The sequence below is a fragment of the Apus apus genome, chromosome 2 (genome assembly GCF_020740795.1).
Source record: "Apus apus isolate bApuApu2 chromosome 2, bApuApu2.pri.cur, whole genome shotgun sequence".
NCBI lineage: Eukaryota > Metazoa > Chordata > Aves > Apodiformes > Apodidae > Apus > Apus apus.
The window spans coordinates 60,160,309-60,182,475 of record NC_067283.1 but is presented as its reverse complement, the minus strand read 5'-3'; the positions used below and the strand labels follow the sequence as shown (position 1 = coordinate 60,182,475).

The following is a 22,167-nucleotide window of genomic DNA, read 5'->3' as shown; positions in this document are numbered from 1 at the left end:
GAAGACTGAAGTTAAAAAAAAAGGAGAGGTCAGAAATAGTAAAAGTTCTTTTGGACAAAAACCCATGTGTTTCCCTAATGTGGTGGGAGGGCTCTGAGTTTAGTTTTTTCATGCAGAGCTTCAGATCAGTGCTCAGCTTGGAAGCATTTCAAACTCATTCAAACAAAACACACTGACAGTAGAACTGACCTTGGGGGAGAGCTGTGCTCATTAGTAAGCCTTTTCAGGAATTTGCCCTAGAATAAAAATAATGTCAGATTTTTCTCCACATTAGCTGTATAAAGTGAAAAAGTAAGTAACCTTGCATTCTAGGTTAGTAACACTTTGTCCACTGCCATCTCATCTGATTGACTTTCCTAGTCTCACCATGTCTCTGTGCTTTGGCACTGTGTAAGCACCATCCTTACAGAATATGTTGGAGAGGAGGGATCTTTTAGATTTTAATCCTGGGAACTGAAGCAACATAGTAATTTTTGTGCTCAACAGCAGCTGCTACCTGTTTCTACAGAAATCCCAATTTAGTTACTTGTGAATGCAAGTACTAGGATTAACTAGGATTAAGTCTGCCATGTTAAGCCTGGTCATTGGGTCTGCTTGAAATGAATCGAATTGTTCTGTTTCCTTTTGGATAGCATCGACTGCGCTGGGATCTTAAAGCTCCGAAACTCTGATATCGAGCTGCGCAAGGGCGAGACAGACATCGGTCGGAAGAACACGCGCGTGCGGCTGGTCTTCAGGGTTCATATACCACAGGCCAATGGCAGGACCCTCTCCTTGCAAGTAGCCTCCAACCCCATCGAGTGCTGTAAGTAGCAACAAACATCATTCTCTTGCTGAGTATTGTGCCACCCCACATGCAGCCTTTGTCCACAGACATGCTATACGTTGGTTTTGCTTGACCTGTCCAGTCGGTGAACCTTAATCTGCTTTCCAAAATGGTGTGGTTTATACTGAAGACAAAATACCTGTGTCTTGGAAAAAAATGTGTAGTTTGTACATTGATTTCTATAGGAAAGAATGCACTAAAAAAAGAAGTAGGATGCACTTAAAGTAACAAACAATTAGACCTGGGAGTGATAAAGTTTTTTTTGAGTGACTCCCTATCATACAAGTAACTGCTGTAGAAGTTTTGGACAAACAACTTCCTATTTGCTGTTTGTATCTCTGTCATAGATCAAAAATCAGCAAACAAAACCCCAACCCCTTTGATGCGGACCTTGCTATATCCTGTAGCTGAGACACTGGCATAAGCTGCCTGCAGCTTCAGAAAACCTCCAGAAACCAGGTTTCTGCACTGGGGGTTTTTTGATTGAAGAGACTGCTTTTAATCTGATACAGTGGGGCACCCTCTAAATACATTTGACTCCATAGTCCATGCCGGCCTCCCCCACACAAAATGAACTGTTTGCTTTATATAGCTTTAACATTATAGCATAAGTGGTGGAAATTGAATTTCAGTCTAACTCCCATTGCAAATTTGGCCAGCTGAATGGACAAAAACAGCGATATTACTGACAAACTTTCAGACCAGCGACAGTGCTCCATCCTGTCTCCAAGGGTAGCACCACTGCCACTCTGGTAGTCCCAGTCTGCCAGAGTGGCAGAAGCTGTAGGAAAGGATAGAGCTGTTAGGCCAACAGTGATAGCTGCTCTCCTTCACAGTCATTCACTTAAATAAACAAATGAGCATTGGCAGTGGGAAGAGAGTTAAATTAAGATAAGCCTATGTTATTTATGAAGACTAGCAGAGCCTCCTTAACACTAGCAGGTAGACTGGCATAAAGCCCTGTCTTCTGTCCAGGATATGTAAGAGATGAACAATTTCCCTTTGTTTCTTATTCAAGGGCAAGTTCTAGGCTAACAGACAAAGCAAAAAATGTGAGCAGTCGTGGTTTGATCCTCCTGCTGTTGATGTTGAGGAGAGCTTTTCAACTACTATATAGCAGGATAAGGCACAATCTAAATACATCCTGAACTGGTCTATGCAAAGGTGCCAAGCTTAGGAAGTCACTAAATATGAAGCTGATTGGATTTGTATCAGTGAACTGCAGTTTTGAGGGTTGTGTAATGAGCAGAAGTGTGGTATGTGCCTCCTGAAAGGAGTGGAAAGCAAGTGAAAAAATAAACGCTAGTGTTATTTCCAGTGCAGAATGTGGAATAAGCTGGTGCCAAAAACTTGATGTATCTCTTAGTGCATGTGACACCAGGAGGAACCATGTAATCTGGATAAAATGTCACGTCATCCCTTGAAACACAGCCATGCTCACTCTGTGTCCCAGTTGCAGGGGGATAAAATATGTGCCACGAAAATATTGGATTCTGTTTGCGTGGACCAGCATGTGCTTTGGCACTCGTGCTGGTGGAAATACACTCTCTAAACTATTAACTTCTGCTGGAACTTGAGCCTCATGGCTGCTGCTGCTGCAGCAGCAAGACAGTTTGCAGAACTGACAATACAGAGTTCAGTGACTGAAACACATTTTGGACGTGGGTGGTTGTCTTGTCACGTGTGCCTTGTAAACGTATAGCGTATACGTTATAGATAACGTAAGAGAAGATTATTTGAAATAAATTTCAGTAAAAACACAACTTTCATTATAGTGCAGATCAAACAGAGTTTTAAAACAGGTTGTTCTTTGTAAGCCTTATGAATCTATACTGCTGTGTTTAATAACTCTATTGTTTACAATCAAGTCACTTGAAAACCAGCCATGTTTCCTGCAAACCTTCTGACCTTTCTTTTTTTCTGTATCAAACTCAGCTTAGCTTATGAGGGTAAGCATTAAGTTATTTACTAATGTGGTATTTACTTACCTTTGTGTCTGTGCGTGTGGGTTGTAGTTGCCTTTTTTTTTTTTATCTTTATAACTCTGCAGCTCAGAGATCTGCCCAAGAACTGCCTCTTGTGGAGAAGCAAAGCACTGACAGCTTTCCTGTTATTGGAGGGAAAAAAATGATACTTACTGGCCATAACTTTCTGCAAGACTCCAAAGTCATCTTTGTGGAGAAAGCACCAGGTATGTCTTTTCAATCTAGACTCAGGTCTGCCTTTTTTCCTCTGTTTTAAAATCTCTGCCAAATGATGAAAGCATCAATATGGTAATGACATTTTCTTCTGTGAGTAATAAGTTTTCCATGTCACTGGGCAAAGCTGTGAAAGTGATCTGAGACATGCCTAATGCCGAGCTTTCACACTATGGCAGATGTAGTTACAGGTAGACAATAGCGACATTGAAAGTCAAAGCTGGGCATTTATTTTTGTAGCAAACCATGGCTGGACTGAGTAGAACCTTTGAAGGGTGTTCAAAACCTCAGGTGGCATGTCCCTGTAAAACCTGCAAGGTGATGTATCTTGTTCAACCGTTCTGCAATTTGTGGAAGAGGGAGTGATGTTGCTGGTGATGTGTATGTGTACGTGTGTCTCCTCTGGCAGATGAGACCAGTGGCATTTACAATCTGCTGGCTGAGGAGGACTTGCACCACACATGGATTCATTCGAAGAAGATATTTTTGGTTTACCTTCAGGACTGGGGAAGGAGTGATGCCAGCTTCCCTCTTGTACGGCACTGCTCCTGCAGTGCATTGGTGGTGGAACTGGTCCTCCCAGGAAAGGGCCCCTGGCCAGGCTGAAACAGGGCAAGTGGCGGGTGGTGGGATCTGGCCCTGGCACAGGAGGTGTCTGGAGGAGTGATGGGTCACAGGGTGAAAATGTGTAACATGCGTGAATGCCCCCGACAGGGAAAAGGTGGTGAGAGTGAAGCTGAGTCCCAAGTCAGGCTCTGAAACAAGATCGCTAAGGGTAGTTTTGAGTCTTGTTTTGGAAAGTGTTTCCGTGGCGCTGGCACAAGCTACAGATTCCTCAGCTGCTGGCTGGACTCCCCCACCCCAAACTTTAAACTGTCTTGGGCGCTCCTCAGGCCGCCAGTGTGGGCTTTGATGCTGCTCCTTTTGAATCCTGCATATCCAAAAGGTTCCCACACCATTTCCCAGCCCACAGCCACTACGCGCAGCACAAGAAGCCAGGCTGTGGGAAGAGATAGTGAGATGAGCAGAGGAGGCTCTGGAGGCAAAGACACCTGAGTAGGCATGAGATCAGTGGCCTCAGGAGAAGAGCAGAAAACTTCCCTGAAGTTCTGTGGTGGAGTCCTGGGTTGGTGAGATCTAAGTCACCAGAAGTGTGCACAGGGCAGATGTAATGCCCCGTCCCCTCAGTGAGAGCCAGTCAGCACAGTTTCTCTGACCCCCAAGCACCATGCCATGCACCATCAGGCTGGGGCTGTGAGGTGAGCAGAACACTTTTAAAAAGTTAAAAAAAAAAGAAAAAAAAGGTGGTATTGCAAGTAAAAAATGGAACTCTGCCTTTTGCATAGAATAAAGGGAGGGAAGAAAGTGACTGTCTACTTCATCTTTAATCTTCCCTCACTGCACAGAAGTAGGTTAGTGTGTCACATCAGGAGCAAAGGAGCAAAAATAACATGGTAAAAGATGTTTTTCCTTCTCTTGTTTTCCTTTATTGAGTTCGAGAAGTTTTGAAGTATCATGTCCTGATGATGGTGATTCTTCTCACTGTCCAGCAGGTACCACAGTGTGGATTTGGACACTGTCTCTCTTCTTACTAAATACACCAAAAGCAGAATGTTTGCTGTGTAGCCTTAAATTACAAAAATGCAAAATGGGGACAGCCTTGTACTTCTTAACCAGACAGATACCTCCCTCGAGCAAAAGGAATTTGAGGCTGTACAAAGACAGCATATAGACAGAAAATTATTTATGTAAATGACAATTTTTTAAACATCATGAGAGATGAAGGAGGCTTCTGCTGCACAGTGGGTATGCTGATGAGGAAGAAAAATATCAAAAAGCATTACCTATCACCCTTAAAAACTCCTGGGGTGAGCTCCTTGGGTGCATAGGTTGACCTGAGGGACCCGTGCAGGAGTGTCTCTTCTACATGAAAGCACCACCTGAGATACCTCTGCACTCCTTCCCCTGGCACAGAGTGGGGGGAAACACTGCAGGAATCAGTCAGTGAGCTACTATCATTGAAGAGTAATCAAGATCATTAAGTTAGTATTTAAAGATCTGATTTGAAACTTCCCTTTGTGGTTTTAGCAGTCTCATGGACGTTTATCATGGTTGCAGGACTGCCTCATGGAGATGTACTGCAGGGGCTGAGCCTTTAAAATTGAGAGTGTTCAGCATCTGCCAGAGCTGCAGTCGTGTCACTAGGAATGGCACACAGAAAGCAAAGTTGCTGGCTAATCTGGGCTCAGCAGTTTCTAGGTCTTCTGTGATGAGTTGTGTGCTATGTTGCCTGACAGCTTGATGCATTGGAGACAAACAAGCATGGTTTTCTTAGTGGCAAACTGTTCCCGGTCAATTTTAGAGCAGAGTCACTGTATTTAATTTCAAATGAACAAGCATTACCAGCCTTCACTTTTGAAAATCAGCAGGCGGTGTTTCTTTCCCTTTCAGCTCTTGCATGCCTATGAAAGTAGGTCAAGAGAGGGAACACCAGCATAGTTTCTCTTTCTCTTAGAAAGCTGGTTAGGAACTTTTGTGATTGGCTGAGGACATTCATTACTTTTGCTGCTATTACCGCTTTTGTTTTTGCGGTATTGCGTTCAAAATGTTGATCACATTCCTAGTGGGTAGCAGCCAAATACAGCTATTGCAAAGTAATTGATCACAGGAATTACTGCACTCATAAAGAGAACATATCTTTTATATAAATGTAAATATTATACTACATGAGCTTATACCTTCATGCCTCACTTGGGCAGAGTCCCTGAGCTGGGAGGTGATCTTTGGGACGTTGTCTAATTCATGCTAGTCTGTATAGGAAGAGTGGCTGGAAAGCTGCCCAGAAGAAAGGGACCTGGGGGTTCTGATAGGCAGCTGAATATGAGCCAGCAGTGTGCCCAGGTGGCCAAGAAGGCCAATGGTACCCTGGCCTGTGTTAGTCATAGTGTGGCAAGCAGGACCAGGGAGGTGGTCATCCCTCTGTACTTGGAACTGGTGAGGACACCTCAAATACCATGTCCAGTTTTGGGCAGCTCAGTAGAAGAAAGACATGGAGGTGCTGGAGCATGTCCAAAGCAAAGAAGGGCAACAAAGCTGGTGAAGGGCCTTGAGAGCAAATCTTATGAGGAGTGGCTGAGGGAACTGGGGCTATTTAGTGTGAAGAAAAGGAGGTTGAGGGCAGACCTCATCGCCCTCTACAACTACCTGAACGGACATTATAAAGAGGCGATAGAACAAGAGGAAACAGCCTCAAGCTGTGCCAGGGGAGGTTTAGACTAGACATTAAGAAGAACGTTTTCACTGAAGGGTGGTCAGACTATGTCAGAATATGCTGTCCAGGGAGGTGGTTGAGTCACCGTCCCTGGATGTGTTTACAAGTCTTCTAGATGTGGCTCTTGGGGAATGTAGCTTAGTGCTGGACTTGGTAGAGTAGGGCTAATGGTTGGAGTTGATGATCTTGAACGCCATTTCCAACCTAAGTCATTCTGTGATTCTGTATACTTAAAATAGGCTAACACAAGAGTCTGAGAAAACTTTTTGTTTGCCTTTTTGTTTTTCCCTTCTGTCTGAATAATTTCTTTAAGTCTGCCTAATGCATTGTGGTCTGCTGAATATTTTTCCAAGCATGAGTCCCAGGCTCTCTGTCTTCAGTGCTAGCCCTCAGCTGTTGTAGTCTCTGGAGGAATGGCATTATCCTGGCCTCCTTGCGTGGGGAGTCTGTCTGGGTAGTGACTCATACAAGAGGGAATCCCTGAAGAATGATCAAATCAATCTTTCAGCTAGGGAGGCAGTGGCTTGCTGCTTTCCTTTCAGCTTAACCCCTTGCTGGCTGATTTTTAGCCAAGAAGTGTATGAAACAGAGCAAAATACACTTTGCAGCCCTGTGACCATGCATTTCACAGAGGAAATGCGACAGCTGAGGGATGAAGGCTTGCTGAAAGGACCATGGGAGGAGCACTGTGATGACCTGCTAAAGAGGAGAACTCCTGGACTGGTCCAGCTCTCAGCAGAAGGCATCTCTTTGCATAAATAATGAGTCTTTTCAGAAGTGGACTGAAACTTGCTCAAGCATTTTACAGCACCATAAAAAAGATCTCATGTCAAAATTATTCCTTATTTTACAGGATTTTGGTCAGTGTTTTCTTGCTTGCACATCAGACCATTTTTTCCAGTCATGAATGATGTTATAAAACAACCATCCAAGAAGCCTACTAGTAGTAAAAATGTGAATACTGAATGTGCTCTGAGCAGCCTGATCTAGCGGGAGGTGTCCCTGCCCATGCAGGGGGGTTGGAACTAGATGATCTTTAAGGTCCCTTCCAACCCAAACCATTCTATGATTCTATGATTCTGTTTCCCCTTCTGTCTCTTAGTAGTCATTCTTTTATCTTCCTGGGTTTCAAAAGGGTCTTGTGCATCTGGGTGTCATGTTTATTGTGTGCTAGGTTTAGAATGTCCAATACCAATCTATTTTTCATCCAAATTAATACTTTTTGAAATATAAAAAATTCTGCAACTTTTTGCTAGCAAGGGCCCTTGATGTCTGCACGCTGATATGTGCTGTGGAGGCAAGATATACGTTTTAATTACAGAAGCAGATGAAATTAAGTTGATGTTTGTTAGCTATGGGAGTAGGTGTTTGTCTAGGAGGGTATTTCCTGTCTATCACATGGATCTGCAAGACAAGAATCATGGTTTGAAATTATAATAAAAGACACTGATTTATTTACTTATCTTTTAAAAGCTTTTTATTTCATTTCTAGATTATAAATGTGCAGGGCCACAAAAATCTTGAGAGAAGTTCATAAAATGCAGAGGTGTTTGGAGAATAAGTTTCAAGGACTGTATATCTGTCAGCTACTTTTTTTTTGGTAACAACTTCTGCAAACACTGAGTATTTGTTTTCAGAGCTAGTTTTTTGAAGGTGATATGAGTTACTGAACACAAAGCAGCACAAAAGCTTTACAGAAATGGCCAGACTGCTGGCTCCTAGTATATCAGATTGTGATTAGTGATCTATAAAACTGAGTGTGGTGGAAAAATCCTGGTTTCTCCACTCATGTCACAAAGTGTTTCCTGTAATTGCTGAGTGAAAGCTCACTGATGAGACTCAAAGTCAAGATACAAAGCACCAAGGCACAGGAAAGTTACGGCATATCTTCCTGGATGTCTCTTCTCTAGGATGTCATAGAGTTGCTCAAGATATTCTGGGATTTAGGAAGAGTTTTGCATTAAGATCTGAAAGAGTTAATCTATCCTGAAAATTGCTCCTTGCTCAGAAAGTGCTCCTTACGCCTGTAGCTAGAATGGTTTTGGCACTGGAACTAGCTCAAGTATTTCTGCACTTCATGGGTTTGGCCAAGTCTAGACATACCTAAGAGATCAGGTTAAAGTGACTGAAATCTTCATTATTAGCAAGTTGTGATCTATGGAAGAAATGCACATTTGGTGTATTATTAATTATAATTCAGTGGAGTTTCTAACTAACTAGTTAAGTTAGAGCTCTTTACTTTTGTGTTTAGTGACCAGAGCTCCAGGCAAGAGTTTTAAAGAGCAAAAAAGGCAGAAATGTAACACCCAAACTTCACTACAGGATTACTTTCTCAAATAACACTGACTTTGAAATTCTGATTCTGCGTTGTTAATGTTGAGGGTCGTGCTGTCCAGATCAAAGGCCTACATTTAAGCTTCCTTCTGACGAGTGCCACTCCCTGAAGATGTATCACTCTCTTTAATGGATGTTAATAGAGTTCATAATTTGTAACGCTGAGTGACTCCAGGCTTACAGACATCAATGGTTTTGAACATGCTAATTATGCAGCCTTCAAATCAACAGTGATCCTAGCACTTACACATTCTGTGAACTAAGTGCGTAGTATCCTCATCTGTTGTCCCCAAAGCTTTTGAAACTCAAGTTCCTGAAAGAGGGAGAAGTAAACAGCACCTAAGCCACATTTCCTCCAGGGATTTTTCTCTTTTTGAATATTTTCACACAATTAAAGCAGTTTTCAGATGTCGTTACTGGTACAAACTGTTCATTCTGCTGCTGTTTTTATTTTGTTAAATGGATTTTTCTGTCAAGGCTGTTCCTCTTCTCTGCTGGAACAGCTTTTAGAAGATGAAGGTGCTGACGTGGCATGGTGATAGTTATACTAGAGCAGATGAAAGATATCTGGGTGAAATGAAAAAAAAATTTGTTGTATATGGCAAGGGAAATCATGTTTCTCTGTATTTCAGATGGGGAAACTTACAGTTTGCCTCTTCTTAGACTTGTGTTCAGTCTTGGTCAACTGAATGTTTGCATAAAATAAATGCAGTGTGGAAAAGAAGGAAGCTGGATTAATTTTAAGTGTCCACTCAAGTATTTCACAGACTTTTTTTGTTCCCCTCAGATTTCATTGATTAGATTGCAAGATTGTGATCAATCAGTTGCTGCTTTGACATAAAAATGTCAGTCTGAGAAATTCAGTTCTGTTAACCCTATGTTGTGTGAGCAGAAGTTACCTTGTTGCATGGCAGGTAATTCAAGTGCAGTATTTTAGCTTCAAGAGAAAAAAGTTCTGGAAAATGGTATGTTGATGAAACATTTGAATGGTATGTGAACGGAACAGATGCTTTGGGAAGCATGTTGGCTTTTTGGTTTGACTCAGCTACACTTTGGAGCTCAGACTTTGGAGTCTGTTTTGATGTGATGTGATGGGGAGACGGGTGACCTGGGTCTTGGCAGAGCTCCATTTGGTAAAAGATCTTGCGTTCTCAGAGATCTTTCCATTGCTCTTTCCATTGCCAGTAGCAGTCACAGTTTGGGGGGCAACTGGCCAAAAAGGGGTCATGTTTCACACTGGTAATCATACTGTAGCGCACATAATAAATAAGCAAGTGGCAAAACTTGCTTTCCTCCTCTAGTCAGATGGACAGATGGTACATAATTTTGTATTTGTCTGTTTATCCAAGTTTGGGACACACATTCCAGTTGGCAATGAGTGATTGCATGCTGATTCATGTGCAGTGGGGTTAAAATTTCTGGAAACTAGATAAACTGGAAACTTCAAAGGCATACAAGTTGGGAGCATGGAGTTCACGTGAAGGTCATTTGAACCTATTTCCTAGAGATGAATTGATAGCTGAAGGGGTTCCTGGCCACTGCCCAGAAATAGATACCCTTGGGCAAATACTATCATCAAATGGTGGAGTCATTTGATGGTGGAACCCTTTCACATGCACTCAGGAGCAGTGATGTAGCTTGTAGAAATGTCAGCACATTTCAGTTTTTCCTGGCTGTTTACAGAATGGTGAAGACAAAGCGGGACAGCAGCCATGCACGTGAGATGGTATCACCGGCAACGAGCCTCATTCAGGCTCTTGTTCTCATAGTGAAGAACAGGAACAATCAATCACAGATACTTACTGTGGACAGCAGAGAAATAAGGAATAACTGTATGATCTCTCATTAAAAGTGACTTGACTGAGTAATCCTGTAATTTTTTAATTTTTATGGAAAATGTGACTGAATGCTTGAAGTTTAGTCTTTCATGTCTTTGCTAGACTAAGTGGCTTCAAGCAGCTGGATCTGTGCAATTAAAGCTTTGTATTTGAACTTTTGTAACTAGCACAAGATTTCGGATAGTTTTTACTGTTACTGTTCCAGTAGGACCCTCTGTCCAGACACACAGGAATTCACAGCCCTTACCAGAAAGCTGAGAGTCTAATGAAATTATTGGTGCCTGAAGACAGTAGAGGTGTGGTAGGTTGACCTTGGCTGGCTGCCACGTACCCACCAAGCTGCTCTCTCCCTCCCCTTCTAAATAGGATAGATAAAATAAGATGAAAAAGCTCATGGGCCAAGACAAAGACAAGGAGATACCTTCCCAGTTACTGTCACAGGCAAAACACGCTACGCTCAGGGAAAATAATTTATTGCCAATTAAAAGTAGAGTAGCATAGTGAGAACCAAAGGCAAAACTAAATGCCACCTTTACCCTCTCCTCCTCTACTAAGCTCAGCTCCACTGCTTAATTCCTGACTTCCTCCTCCCCACAAGCAGTGCAGGGTGATGAAGGACTGGGGAGCTGCCATCAGTCCATAACAGCTCCTCTCTGCCACTCCTTCCTCCCCACACTGTTCACCTGCTGCAGCTTGGGGCCCTGCCATGAGGGACAGTCCTTCATGAACTGCTCCAGTCTGAGTCCTCTCCACAAGGTTCAGTCCTTTAGGATCAGACTGCTCCAGGCTGAGTCCTTCATAGCCTCAGTTCCTGCCAGAAAATCTACGTCTGTGTGGACTTCTCTTCACAGGCTGCAGCTCCTGCCAGGAGCCTGCTCCAGTACCATGGGCTCTGCATGAGCTGCAGGTGGATATCTGCTCCAGCATGGTTGTCTCCGTGGGCTGCAGGGGAACAGCCTGCAACACCATGGTCTTCTCCATGGGCTGTAGAGGAATTTTTGCTCCAGCACTTGAAGCACCACCCCCCCCTCCTTATTCTCTGATCTTGGTATCTATAAGGATTCTTCCTCTCACATGTTTTCACTCCTCTCTCTGTTAGCTGCTGCACAGCATTTTTTACCCCTTCTTAAATATGTTGTCAGGTGCCACCAGCTTTGTTAATGGGCTCAGCTTTTGCCAGCAGAGTGTCCAGCTTGGACCCAACTGGGGCTGACTCTGTCTGACGTGGAGGCAACTTCTGGTGTCTTCTCACAGAGGCCACTGCTGCATCCCCAACCCTACTAAAACCTTCCACACAAAACAATACAAGGGGATACCTCCAAAGTATTTAGCTGAGGGGGGGATCATCTAAATATTTTAGAAAGGCAAAACTCTTTGTCTCCTGTTATTTCCCTGGCTTCATTAAGAGTTGGATCATATCTCTGGTGGGCATCCCAGGAAAAGTAGGGAGAGCTGACGGAAGATCAGCTAGCTCCTTTTAGGTCTGTAGAGGGAGTAAGATTACACCTTCAAGAGGATGTGGAAGAAAGTATGATGACATTTAAGAGAGGAATAGAGATGTAAGGCATTTACAGAGTGTGCTTTGTTGCAGGAAAGCTGATGTCAATGCAAATAATCAGAGGAGAAGAGGAGGGACCTCTTAAGGTTGAGCTTAACCTTCTTGGACAAGAGAGACAAGGAAAGGGACATGAGGGGGACATGAAATGGAAAAAATATTAATGCCATGTAAAATCATACTGTTTAGATTCTGCTAAAAAGTCACAAGGGATTGCCATTATGAGATGTCTGTGGAAGATGAGACATACAGGTGGCCATATAGATAAAATGGAGAGTTTGTGTCTTCAAAATAATCGAGAAGGAAGGATTGAAAGCATTTGGAACAAACTTAAATCTTAAGATGGGAAAGAAGTAGAAGTAGCTATAGTACAGGTGGTGCTGTTGGCATCAAGCACAGAAGTAGCAGGGGAAAAGAATTGTTCATGGAAGGAAAACTTGGAACTTGGTTTAAACTGGCTGTGACATTTGTTACTCCAATAGTCTCTGAGAAAATATGAGACCGATTAGACAGAAGAAGATGGACCAGGAATATTTTACTCAGTTTCAGCTGCAAAGTCACAGATTCAGCCTACAGAGGTTCCCAGAGAACAGTAAAATTGTGAAAACAAGGAGATGACATGAATGTAACCAAAGACAGAGTGAAGTATTGTCATGACTGCTGGTGGGTGGCAGTGCTAGGTGTGCTTGGTTCGACCTGCCTGCTCTCAAGAGATTTTGCAGGGATGTCATGCTGCAGTTTTACTTGGAAGTTGATTGTCTTATACATGGAATTACTGAGAGTTACTAAATAAAACCCTCAGACCAGCAGTAATTTGAATAGGGGGAGGTGCCAGAGAGAATAAATTGCATAACCAGCTTCCATTCTGCTGAAAATAGGATCTGGCGGGTCATTCCAATGGTTTTGGCTCAAAATTAATCCCAATCAGTCAGCTGTCAGCACAGTACCTCCTTTTAACTACCTGGACTAAAATTACAGTTCATTTGCAAACACTTGAACTCAGAATAACTTAAGTTTGTTATACATACTGTGGTAAAAGCAGCTAAAAAGGCTCACTGTTTAGGCAAAGTGAGCCCCTCAGCTTTTGGCTTACCCAGCTGAGCAACCAAAGAAGAAGCGCATATCTGGCACAGATGCCAAAGCACTGTAAGATACAGTTGAACTGTGTTTTTATCACTTGGTTTCTGCATGCTTTTTTTATTGTTAATTTAAGGTAAAAAAGAAAAAGTAACTTGAGACCATCATTTGCATGACAGACACACCTAAGCCTACCTAATATTCAGCTCGATACTGCAAAAATGTACAGCTGAAGGAATGGACAAAATACACGTGCTGCACAAAATCCACAAAATCCTGTCCCTTGTAAATGTCTTAAATAAAGACAGGTGTGTAAACATGGGCATAGACTCCCACCCACAGATTACTGGGCTTGCTGGTGATCAGCTGGGGAGATGTTCACAGCAAGATGTCCGCAATATCAGTCTAGAAAAGTGCCCTGGCTCCTTGTGGCATTCCCGGATTTGAAAGGTTGCTGCCCCTGGACCAAAATCCAGCACTGGTACACCCATGCCGGTGCGTATCCACCAGTGGGTGAGACAGTGCCAGTGTGTTGTGGCCAGGTCTGGCATGGTGAGTGCTCTTCTCCAAGCAACAGAGATGCCTGTTTGCCTCTGTCATTGCCAGCCCACGCACAGACCTGGCCCAGCCTGCCTTGCGCCTGGGAGCTGATAGCATCTCTGCACAAAACTGGATGACTTCAATTCTGACTGACAAGATTTTGCTTAAGCCTTCATCCTCTTCTCTGGCTGGAAACCCATCCTGTCCTTCCGAAACTCCTCACAGATCAGTCATGTCAGCATCATGAGTGTACTTCCCAGGGAAAAGGGGTTGGGGTGCAATCCGAAAACTTGCAAATCCTTCACTCCTAAGGGATCTGAATATGCATTATCACAGCCAAATAGGAAGGTAGACAACCTTTGCAGAGCACTTCCAAATTATGCTGTATCATCATTCTGTGTTGCATCTGTGTCCTGCCAGTTGTGGACATGTTAAAATAATTGGGGATGTAGTATAGGCATTATTGTTTAGGGTAATCTCACAACACATTAATCAAGTAGTGGGTTCCTTTGGAAGGGTAGAACTAGTTTCACCATCTTACTTGCAGTGTATGAATGTAAACGCAGAGTAACAGTTCAGCCAAGTGCAAACTCTGTTGAGCCACAGGCTGGAAGTATATAAAATGTACACTATGTACAGGCAGTGAAATCCTAGGTAATGTCTATTCTTCTCGTATCTCAAGTGAACACAGGACTACTAAAGAATATAGACTGTTTTAACCTCCTGTAGTAAAGTGAAGTAACTTAAATATATCTGAATGCTCCCATTATGCCCTTTTCATAGAAGCAAGGTTTAAGTGGTTGCCAGATGTTGTATCCTCCTGAGTTTCCCGTCTTGTGGGGGTTTTTTGTATTCTATATTATTTTCCCTTTCCACCATCCACTGGTCTGTCATGAAATTTACACTGGTGGTTTGACTGCTGTGAGCTTGCAAACCCCTGGCGCTATGCTTCCAGTTCCCTGGGGTACAAAGGTAAAACCAGCCCTGGAAGCTCTGGGGAATCTGTCCTGATGAGCAGTAAGGAGGGGAAGATGGTAGGAAAATTTACTTGGAAAGTCTTTACAACTCTTTGTGTTGCTCTTCCATTAAGAAAATCCATGTGTCTTGGTCTGCTAGGCTTTATGTGTGAATAACTGATGCCACTAGATTTACACAACTACTTTCTAGTGCTGCTTCTGTCTTAAAACAGGGCTCTACGGTGCTTTTTTATGTGGAAATCTTGTAGCTGGGTGTGGTGGGGAAGCCGTTCCGTGACTCATAGTGCAGGGAATTCCCTGATGAATTAGAGTATTTTTACTTTTGGGCTTGTGCGCAGTTTCCTGTAAAGTCGGAGCAGCAGCTGATAAGAGCAGACTACAAAGGCCCATTCACCGTTCAGCTGCTGCATATTGAAACACGGTGTTTGTGCTTTGCAAAGCTGAAAATCCACCCAACATACACCACAGGTTTGTGATATTTTCTTCATTAGCAATCCCAGGTGCTCTTGAGTATCACGGTGCCGAAAATAAAAAAAAAAAAGACTGAAGTAGCTGGTGGTGAAGTGTGCCTGAAGTAGGGATGGCTATAAATAACAGCCCTCAGTCTGTAAGTGTTAGACTTCCTGACAAAACTCGGTGTCTTCAGCTGGCGTCAGCACTGAAGGCCACCTGTCAGTGCAGCGCCCAGCCCAGGCGCGGTCAGAGAGCCCGTGCGAGATTGGGAGTGCCTCCTTGCCCCAGCGCTGCTGCACCCCTGCCCTGCCCCTGCGCAGGACCCACGGAACTCCTGGAGCAAGTCCAGGGGACGGCCGCGAAGGTGATCAGGGGACTAGAGCGCTTCTCCTCTGAAGACAGGCTGAAAGAGTTGTGGTTGTTTCAGCCTGGAGAAGAGAAGGCTCCAGGGAGACTTTTTGTTGCCTGAAGGGGGGCCTACAGGAAGGCTGGGGCGTGACTTTTTACTAGGGGATGTAGTGATGGGACAAGGGGTAATGGATTAAAACTTAAAGAGGGGAGATTTAGATTAGACATTGGACGGAAATTCTTCACTATGAGGGCAGTAAAACACTGGAGTATGTTGTCCAGGAAGGTTGTGGAAGCTCTGTCCCTGGAAGTGTTCAAGGACAGGTTGGATGGGGCCTTGAGCAGCCTGATCTCGTGGGAGGTGTCCCTGCCCATGCAGAGGGTTTGGATCTAGGTGGTCTTTAAGGTCCCTTCCAACCCAAACCTTTCTGTGAGTCGAGGGTCCTTCTTCCAGCCCTTAAGATGGTTGAAGCCTTGGCTTTGTCAGGTCAGCTGCTGAGGACTGCTGACACATGGAGACAGGGGCACTCCACCAGGGATTCTGCAGAGCCATTGCTCTGCAGTTCTGTGTGTGGATGTTATGGTTTTATTTTATTTTTGTAAAAAACCCCACAAAATAAAACAAATCCAGTATAATACCCTGACACAATGTTTTAGCTATATAAAGAGGTGTCTTTCTGTTCAAAATACTGATCTATAAATCTTAAAAACTCCAAAATAAAGTCAGGCATTTGGTTAGGAGAAGACACTTCTTATTACTTTGTAAAAGTAAATAGCAAAATGAAAGGGAATGAAACGAGACCTTTGAAAAAGCTGTTTTCTCCCTTCTCCCTTTTCCTCCCTGCCTCCTCCTCTCCTTCCTCTTCTGCCTCTGTCTCCCCCTGTGCAACTGCCCATTTGGGTACGGTAATTCCAGAGAGTAAACTTTAACGGGAATGCCTGAAATGTGTCTGCTTCAGCTTTGTGTTATGTCTGTAATTTGAATTATTTGCATTTTGGAAAGGTATAAATTGCTCTGGTGTACTTTGGTTGGCTGGTGGCCAGGAGGGAGTTGCCTTGGCCCTGGACCAGGCAGGCTGCTGCAGATGTGGCAGGCGTACAATGGAAACTTTTGTGGTGGCTCAGTCCTCGCTCCCCGGTGCACGCTGGCAGGAGGTGGCATCCCGCCTGCTCACCAGGGTCCCCCCCACTGTGGACAGTGGGGGCAAAACCCTTTTCTCCAGTGTGGGTGGATTGTCTTGATGCTTCAGGCTCCCACACACTGTTCTGGAGCCATTATCTCTTTCTCTCTCTCCTTTTTTTTTCTTTTTTTTTCTTTTTTTTTTCTTTTTTTATTTCAGCTGAGCTGAATAAACCTGCAAAACATGTTTACTGTAAAAGGTTGACGTAGTGGTCTAAGGTTTCCCTCCTGGAGCTCGTCCCAGTCCGTGGGCGTTGAGATTTCCCTCTTGGTTCACCAGACGTAATGTGAGGAATTGTCTTTTTTTTTTTCTTTTTTTTTTTTTTTTTGTCTCTGCTTCATAACAACTTTTACTCCCAGTTTTTTTGTTAAATGAAATGTCACTAGTTGTTAATGAGTTGTCTGTTCCCTACTTCTTCCCACTCTTCCCCTTCCCCTCCGTTGCTGAGTTGCCATGGTCTGGACAGTCTGAAGGGAATTTCTTGGAATGAACCCCGTACTGTTCTTATTAGCTTCCAAAGACGAGCCACGGTTCTGGATTTTTATTTTCCTAATAGTTCAGATTACAGCATTGAAAATATTTCTGAACAAACTCTCTTCGTCATCATAAAAATTTCAAAAGCATATAAAAGCAGTGCTGCGTGAAGTAATTGAAAGATTAGGTAGACGTGGAATAATACTGTATTTTACTGAAGTATCAGCAGGAAATAAAAACCAGAAATCTGAATCAGAGAATTCATCTTCAGAACAGAAATTAAGCATAGCAAAAAACCTGAACTTCTGGTAATCCATTTACAAAGACAAACAGATCACCTTAACTACCAGTCTGGATGTCTGTAGATTTTAAAAAACGAAAGACAGACAAACCCTTTACAAAGCAGAAGATCCTAGACTTTGCAAAATGTGTGATGGTGTTGGTATTGTGTTACTTTTACAACTGATTCCTTTAATTGAGAGGGAAGGTGGGGGGAAGGGAGGGCTACAGGGGCTTTATAAAGAGGGGGTGGGAGATAAAGGAGACTGCTTAGAGACAAGGGATGAGTCCTGACTTACTAAATTTCGGTCAGGTTTTTTCTGCCGACAGCTCGGGGCAAGCATCTGTTGGATAAATTGTGAAGTGACTGCCAGCCCTCCTGAGAAGTCTGCTTCAATTCTGGCACTCTCAAAAGGCATCGTTAAGGAGACTCAAGCATGGTCTGGCTACTCCTTCTCTCCCAGCAGCCGAATGTGGCAGTACCAATTAACAGGATTTCTTTTCCAGCATCACAGTTTAAAATGCAGGAAGAGACTAAGGGTAGATCTGCTAATTGTATCCTACAGAAAGACCTGCCAAATCCACTGTACTATTTGTGCTGTAGCTTTCACATTGCACTTCTTTCCATACGTTAAAAAGAAGGGGGTTTGGGACGTTAAAACAATAGCCAGGGCTAGTCCCTCAGCAGCATTCCTTTCACAGTAGGACAGCTGTACACAAAAATATTATTTACAGACATCTGCAATAAATCAGGCAGTTCTAAATGCGTCACCTCCATCCTGGCCATGAAGGAAAAGAGAGATGAAAGAGTGCATTCACTCTTTTACCTTGCCGAGAGCTGTTTTTCTAAGGCAGGCCCACATCTATGTGATGAAGTTCAAAATAGCTAATATTTGCATTTGCATAACCCGATGTTGCAATAAATACACAAAAAGATGAACATAAACTATCACTTGGTGACATCTGACAACGGTGGGACTCCTGAAGCTGCATGTGTCACTGCTGCGCAGCTTAGACAGCAGTCTGCTTGTGGCCTTTCATACACGTTTTTGTTTTTCTCAGCCTGCAGAATGGAAACCTTACATTTTCTAATATTTTTCTAATTTCTTTGCCATTGAGTTTTGAAGCTGCAAGGAAGAAAAAAAACCCTGCTATTGACCAGTGACTTCTGTATCAGTGAAGTGCAGAAAAAAATGACCAGACAAAACCAATTTCTTCCAAAAGACAAATCCCCAGAAAAAAGTGATAGCTGTGGTTTAAATCTATCTTTTCTTGAAAACAGAAATACAATAAATTAGGAGGACCCAACACACTACTGGAAGCAGCGCCAGAAAGTTGTGGAGTCAAAAACTGTTTCCCAGCCCATGGCCTTGCCTTTTAATCCAATCAGCAGATTTATGACATGTCAGACTAGAAGTATATGAAAATTAAATACTCCGTGGCTGAGGAGCTTCCGTAAAACTGCTTGGTTTGTTTTGTTTAATACTTACATTGAATATGACCTACTGCATTAGTAGTGATCAAAAGGTCTCATAGGTAACAGTTTGTGAAACTAAGGTATAGAACAGTTGCATATTTTGTCCAAACTAGTGGCAGAATAAAGTCCTGGTGGCTTTTCCCCATTGCAATATCATGTGTTCTAGATTGTTGTTCCCCCCTTCAGAAGAGCTAAGTGGACTCCCATTGCACGTAACCCATGTGCTTGGCCAATGCATTTTGAGAGCTGCTTTTCTTATGTGCAGTGCCCTTTCAAAGAGATTTTTTTGCAAAAGCCATTCTTTTGTAAGCTTGGGAGAGGGGAAAAAAAAGGATGGAACTAGATATCTTTTTCTTTTCTCTTTTAGATGGTCACCATGTGTGGGAAATGGAAGCCAAAACTGACAAAGAAATGTGCAAGCCAGTAAGTCTGCCTTAAATATTTTAACATCAAGATGAAAAATATATATTGCCTTCTCCAGCACTGTTACTAAAGAGGGATTTCCAAAGTTTTGGCACTGTGCCTCCCCACTGAAACAGAACAAGTACTTAAGCCTCCCCTCCTGGAAATCTTTAATGGGAGCATGGGGTAAAAAGCCTTCATTGGAAGCTGTCCCAAAAATAGGAGAGACCATTTGGAAAATATTTTTTCATTGTCCGGGATGGGCCAGCCCCATCTGCTCATCTTCTTTCATACTGGGTCAGTTCTTCCCTCTGCTCCCAAGACAATTCTTAGAGTTTTCCTTGGCTTTTGTCTACCATCTGCAGAAGAAATATGAGTGCCCTCACAGGAGAGCAGCCCCATGGTTGGAGAAGTGTGCCTCCCTTGGCCAGGTCTGTAAGTGGGGAATATGGCCACTATTCCACCTCTGCAGGAATATACAACAGTTTGTTAGCTGCAAACCTGCTGATGACATGAAGGCAAATGATTTAAAGACCTCCACTGAATGCGTGCCAAATGCTTCAGTGAGTGTTCCCTTTTATTCTTTCAAAAAATGCCAAAGGAGATTTTGATGGTTCAAGCAGATTTCACTGTGCATTTGTGTAAGCTGATGCCCTAGAAGTTGTTCCTCAGCCCTGTGCTGGAGCATCTGGTTTCTGACAGTGGAAGATCATCTACACACTTTCTAGCCCTTCTTCCTGCAGCAGTAGGTGTTCTTGCAAGATCTCCCATCCACAAAAACTAGCATGCTTAAAACTTCCTGAGTTGAGACATGAAAAATAATTTCACAGTGGAAAATGGAAATATTTGAATAATCGTATGCCTGTCCTAATTTTCCTTTCAAAGGAAGTTGTGTTAGGATGAGATATGTTGGGGATGACCTGCCAGCTGAGTGGTTGCACTTTATTCTGCTGAGTTAGAGACCATGATTTGAATTGTGGTCCCAGGTTCTTATGAGAGATAGGAGGGATAGAGCCTTGTCCATATGTGGTATTTTATTTGCTGTCCAAAGGAGAAAGGTGAAGGGTACTGATTTTTTAAAGACCTGAGCCATACTAAGGTCTTATTTCCCTAATTCTGGAGTCCTTGGACAGGGGACACTGGGGGCAGCAGGAGGCCATCCTTGCCCATGAAGTCAAACACTTCTCCTGCAGAGAGTGTGTTCCTTGTGGGCCTCAGAGCCTCCTTCTCAGGGTTAGCATGGGTATACTGGTGTACAGCTTGAGGGCCTTAGTCCTGCCTTAACTTCCTGATTTGTTGCTTTTGCAGAATTCATTGGTGGTTGAGATACCACCTTTCCGCAATCAGAGAATTACCAGCCCTGTTCAGGTCAATTTCTACGTCTGCAATGGAAAGAGGAAAAGAAGCCAGTACCAGCTTTTCACCTACCTTCCTGCTAATGGTAACAAAATATATTCCTTATCTCTGCAAGTAAATATGAGAGATAATGATTACTTAGAAAGATATATGGCTCTGATAATTCTTTAGTAACCTGAGTAATTTGGAGATATACCCAGTGGTGTAAAAGAAGAGTGAGATTCACATGTGTTGCCACAGATTGTGAACACCCTGAGCTCTTTGCTGTCAACCCTGAGTCTTGACTTTGTGGTCCCATAGGGTATATTGCATTGAATAATACTTCTGAATTTTCAGCACAGCATTGCAAGCCTGCTAGGCTCTAAGCTGGAGGTGGGGTGCTGATTCTACCAGTCATCCCACACCTTGCTGTCTTGTGCAGGGTGAAAACAGACATCAGTCTGATGCAGCTCTTGGGTAGCAATGAAAAGCACAAGGTCAATGCACAAGTTCAAACTCAGCTTCTTCCAAGCTCAAGACCGGTGCATCCCTATGACGAAGAAATCAAACAGGATGTAGGAGACTTGCATGGATGATAAGGGTCTTCTGGAAGAAATTAAAGGGAAAAAAAAAGTTTACAGAATGTGGAAAATAGGACTGGCCACTTGGGACCACTAGGGGCACAGTCAAAGAATGCAGGGATGCAATGAGGAAAGCTAAGGGCCACCTGGAATTAAATCTGGTGAGGGGTACCAAGGACAAGAAGAAGGATTTCTTCCAGTACATCATTTACAAAAGGAAGACTAGGAGAAATGTAGGCCCGCTGATGAATGAGGCAGGTGTCCTAGTTGTGGAGAACACAGAGAAGATGGAGTTACTGAATGCCTTCTTTGCTTCAGTCTTCACTGGTAAAGCTGTCCCTCTTGAATCCCAGACCCTGGAGGTTAGAGATAAGGTCTGGAAAGAGGAAGACTTTCCCTTGTTAGGAAGGACCAGGTTAGAGTCCACTTAGCCAAACTGGACATCCATAAATCCATGGGCCCTGATGGGATGCATCCACAAGTTCTGAGAGAGCTGACAGACATTATTGCTCCATCATCTTTGAGAGGTCATGGAGAACAGGAGAGGTGCTTTAGGACTGGAGGAGGGCCAGTGTCACTCCAGTCTTCAAAAAGGGCAAGAAGGAGGACCCAGGGAACTACAGGCTGGTTAGTCTCACCTCCATCCCCAGTAAGGTTTTGCAACAAATCATTCTGGACATCATCTCAAAACATGTGGAAGCAAAGAAAGTAATTGGGAGAGGTCAGCATGGAGAAGTCATGCTTGACCAATCTGATTGCTTTCTATGATGTTGTAACTGGCTGGCTAGGTGAGGGGAGAGCAGCAGATGTCATCTACCTTGACTTCAGCAAGGGTTTTGACACTGTCTGCCATAACATCCTCATTAGGAAACTGAGGAAGTGTGGGCTAGATGAGTGGACAGTGAGGTGGATTGAGAGCTGGTGTGTGACAGAACTCAGAGGGTTGTGGTTAATGGAGAGGGGTCGAGTTGGAGGCCCGTAGCCAGCAGTGTCCCCCAGGGGTCAACACTCAGTCTGGTCT

The 22,167-nt window shown here is 43.5% G+C and overlaps 1 protein-coding gene across 6 annotated transcripts in view; it reads left to right on the top strand.

The window, feature by feature from the left end:
* The window catches only part of NFATC1 (nuclear factor of activated T cells 1), a 115,885-nt gene that overhangs the window by 47,905 nt on the left and 45,813 nt on the right, over positions 1 to 22,167 (top strand). For all 6 annotated transcript variants that reach the window (XM_051611133.1, XM_051611131.1, XM_051611132.1 and 3 more), the window contains 4 exons: positions 633 to 805; positions 2,877 to 3,017; positions 19,196 to 19,251; positions 20,539 to 20,671. In XM_051611133.1, coding sequence (XP_051467093.1) covers positions 633 to 805; positions 2,877 to 3,017; positions 19,196 to 19,251; positions 20,539 to 20,671 — 503 coding nt within the window. The remainder of the gene's footprint in view (positions 1 to 632; positions 806 to 2,876; positions 3,018 to 19,195; positions 19,252 to 20,538; positions 20,672 to 22,167) is intronic.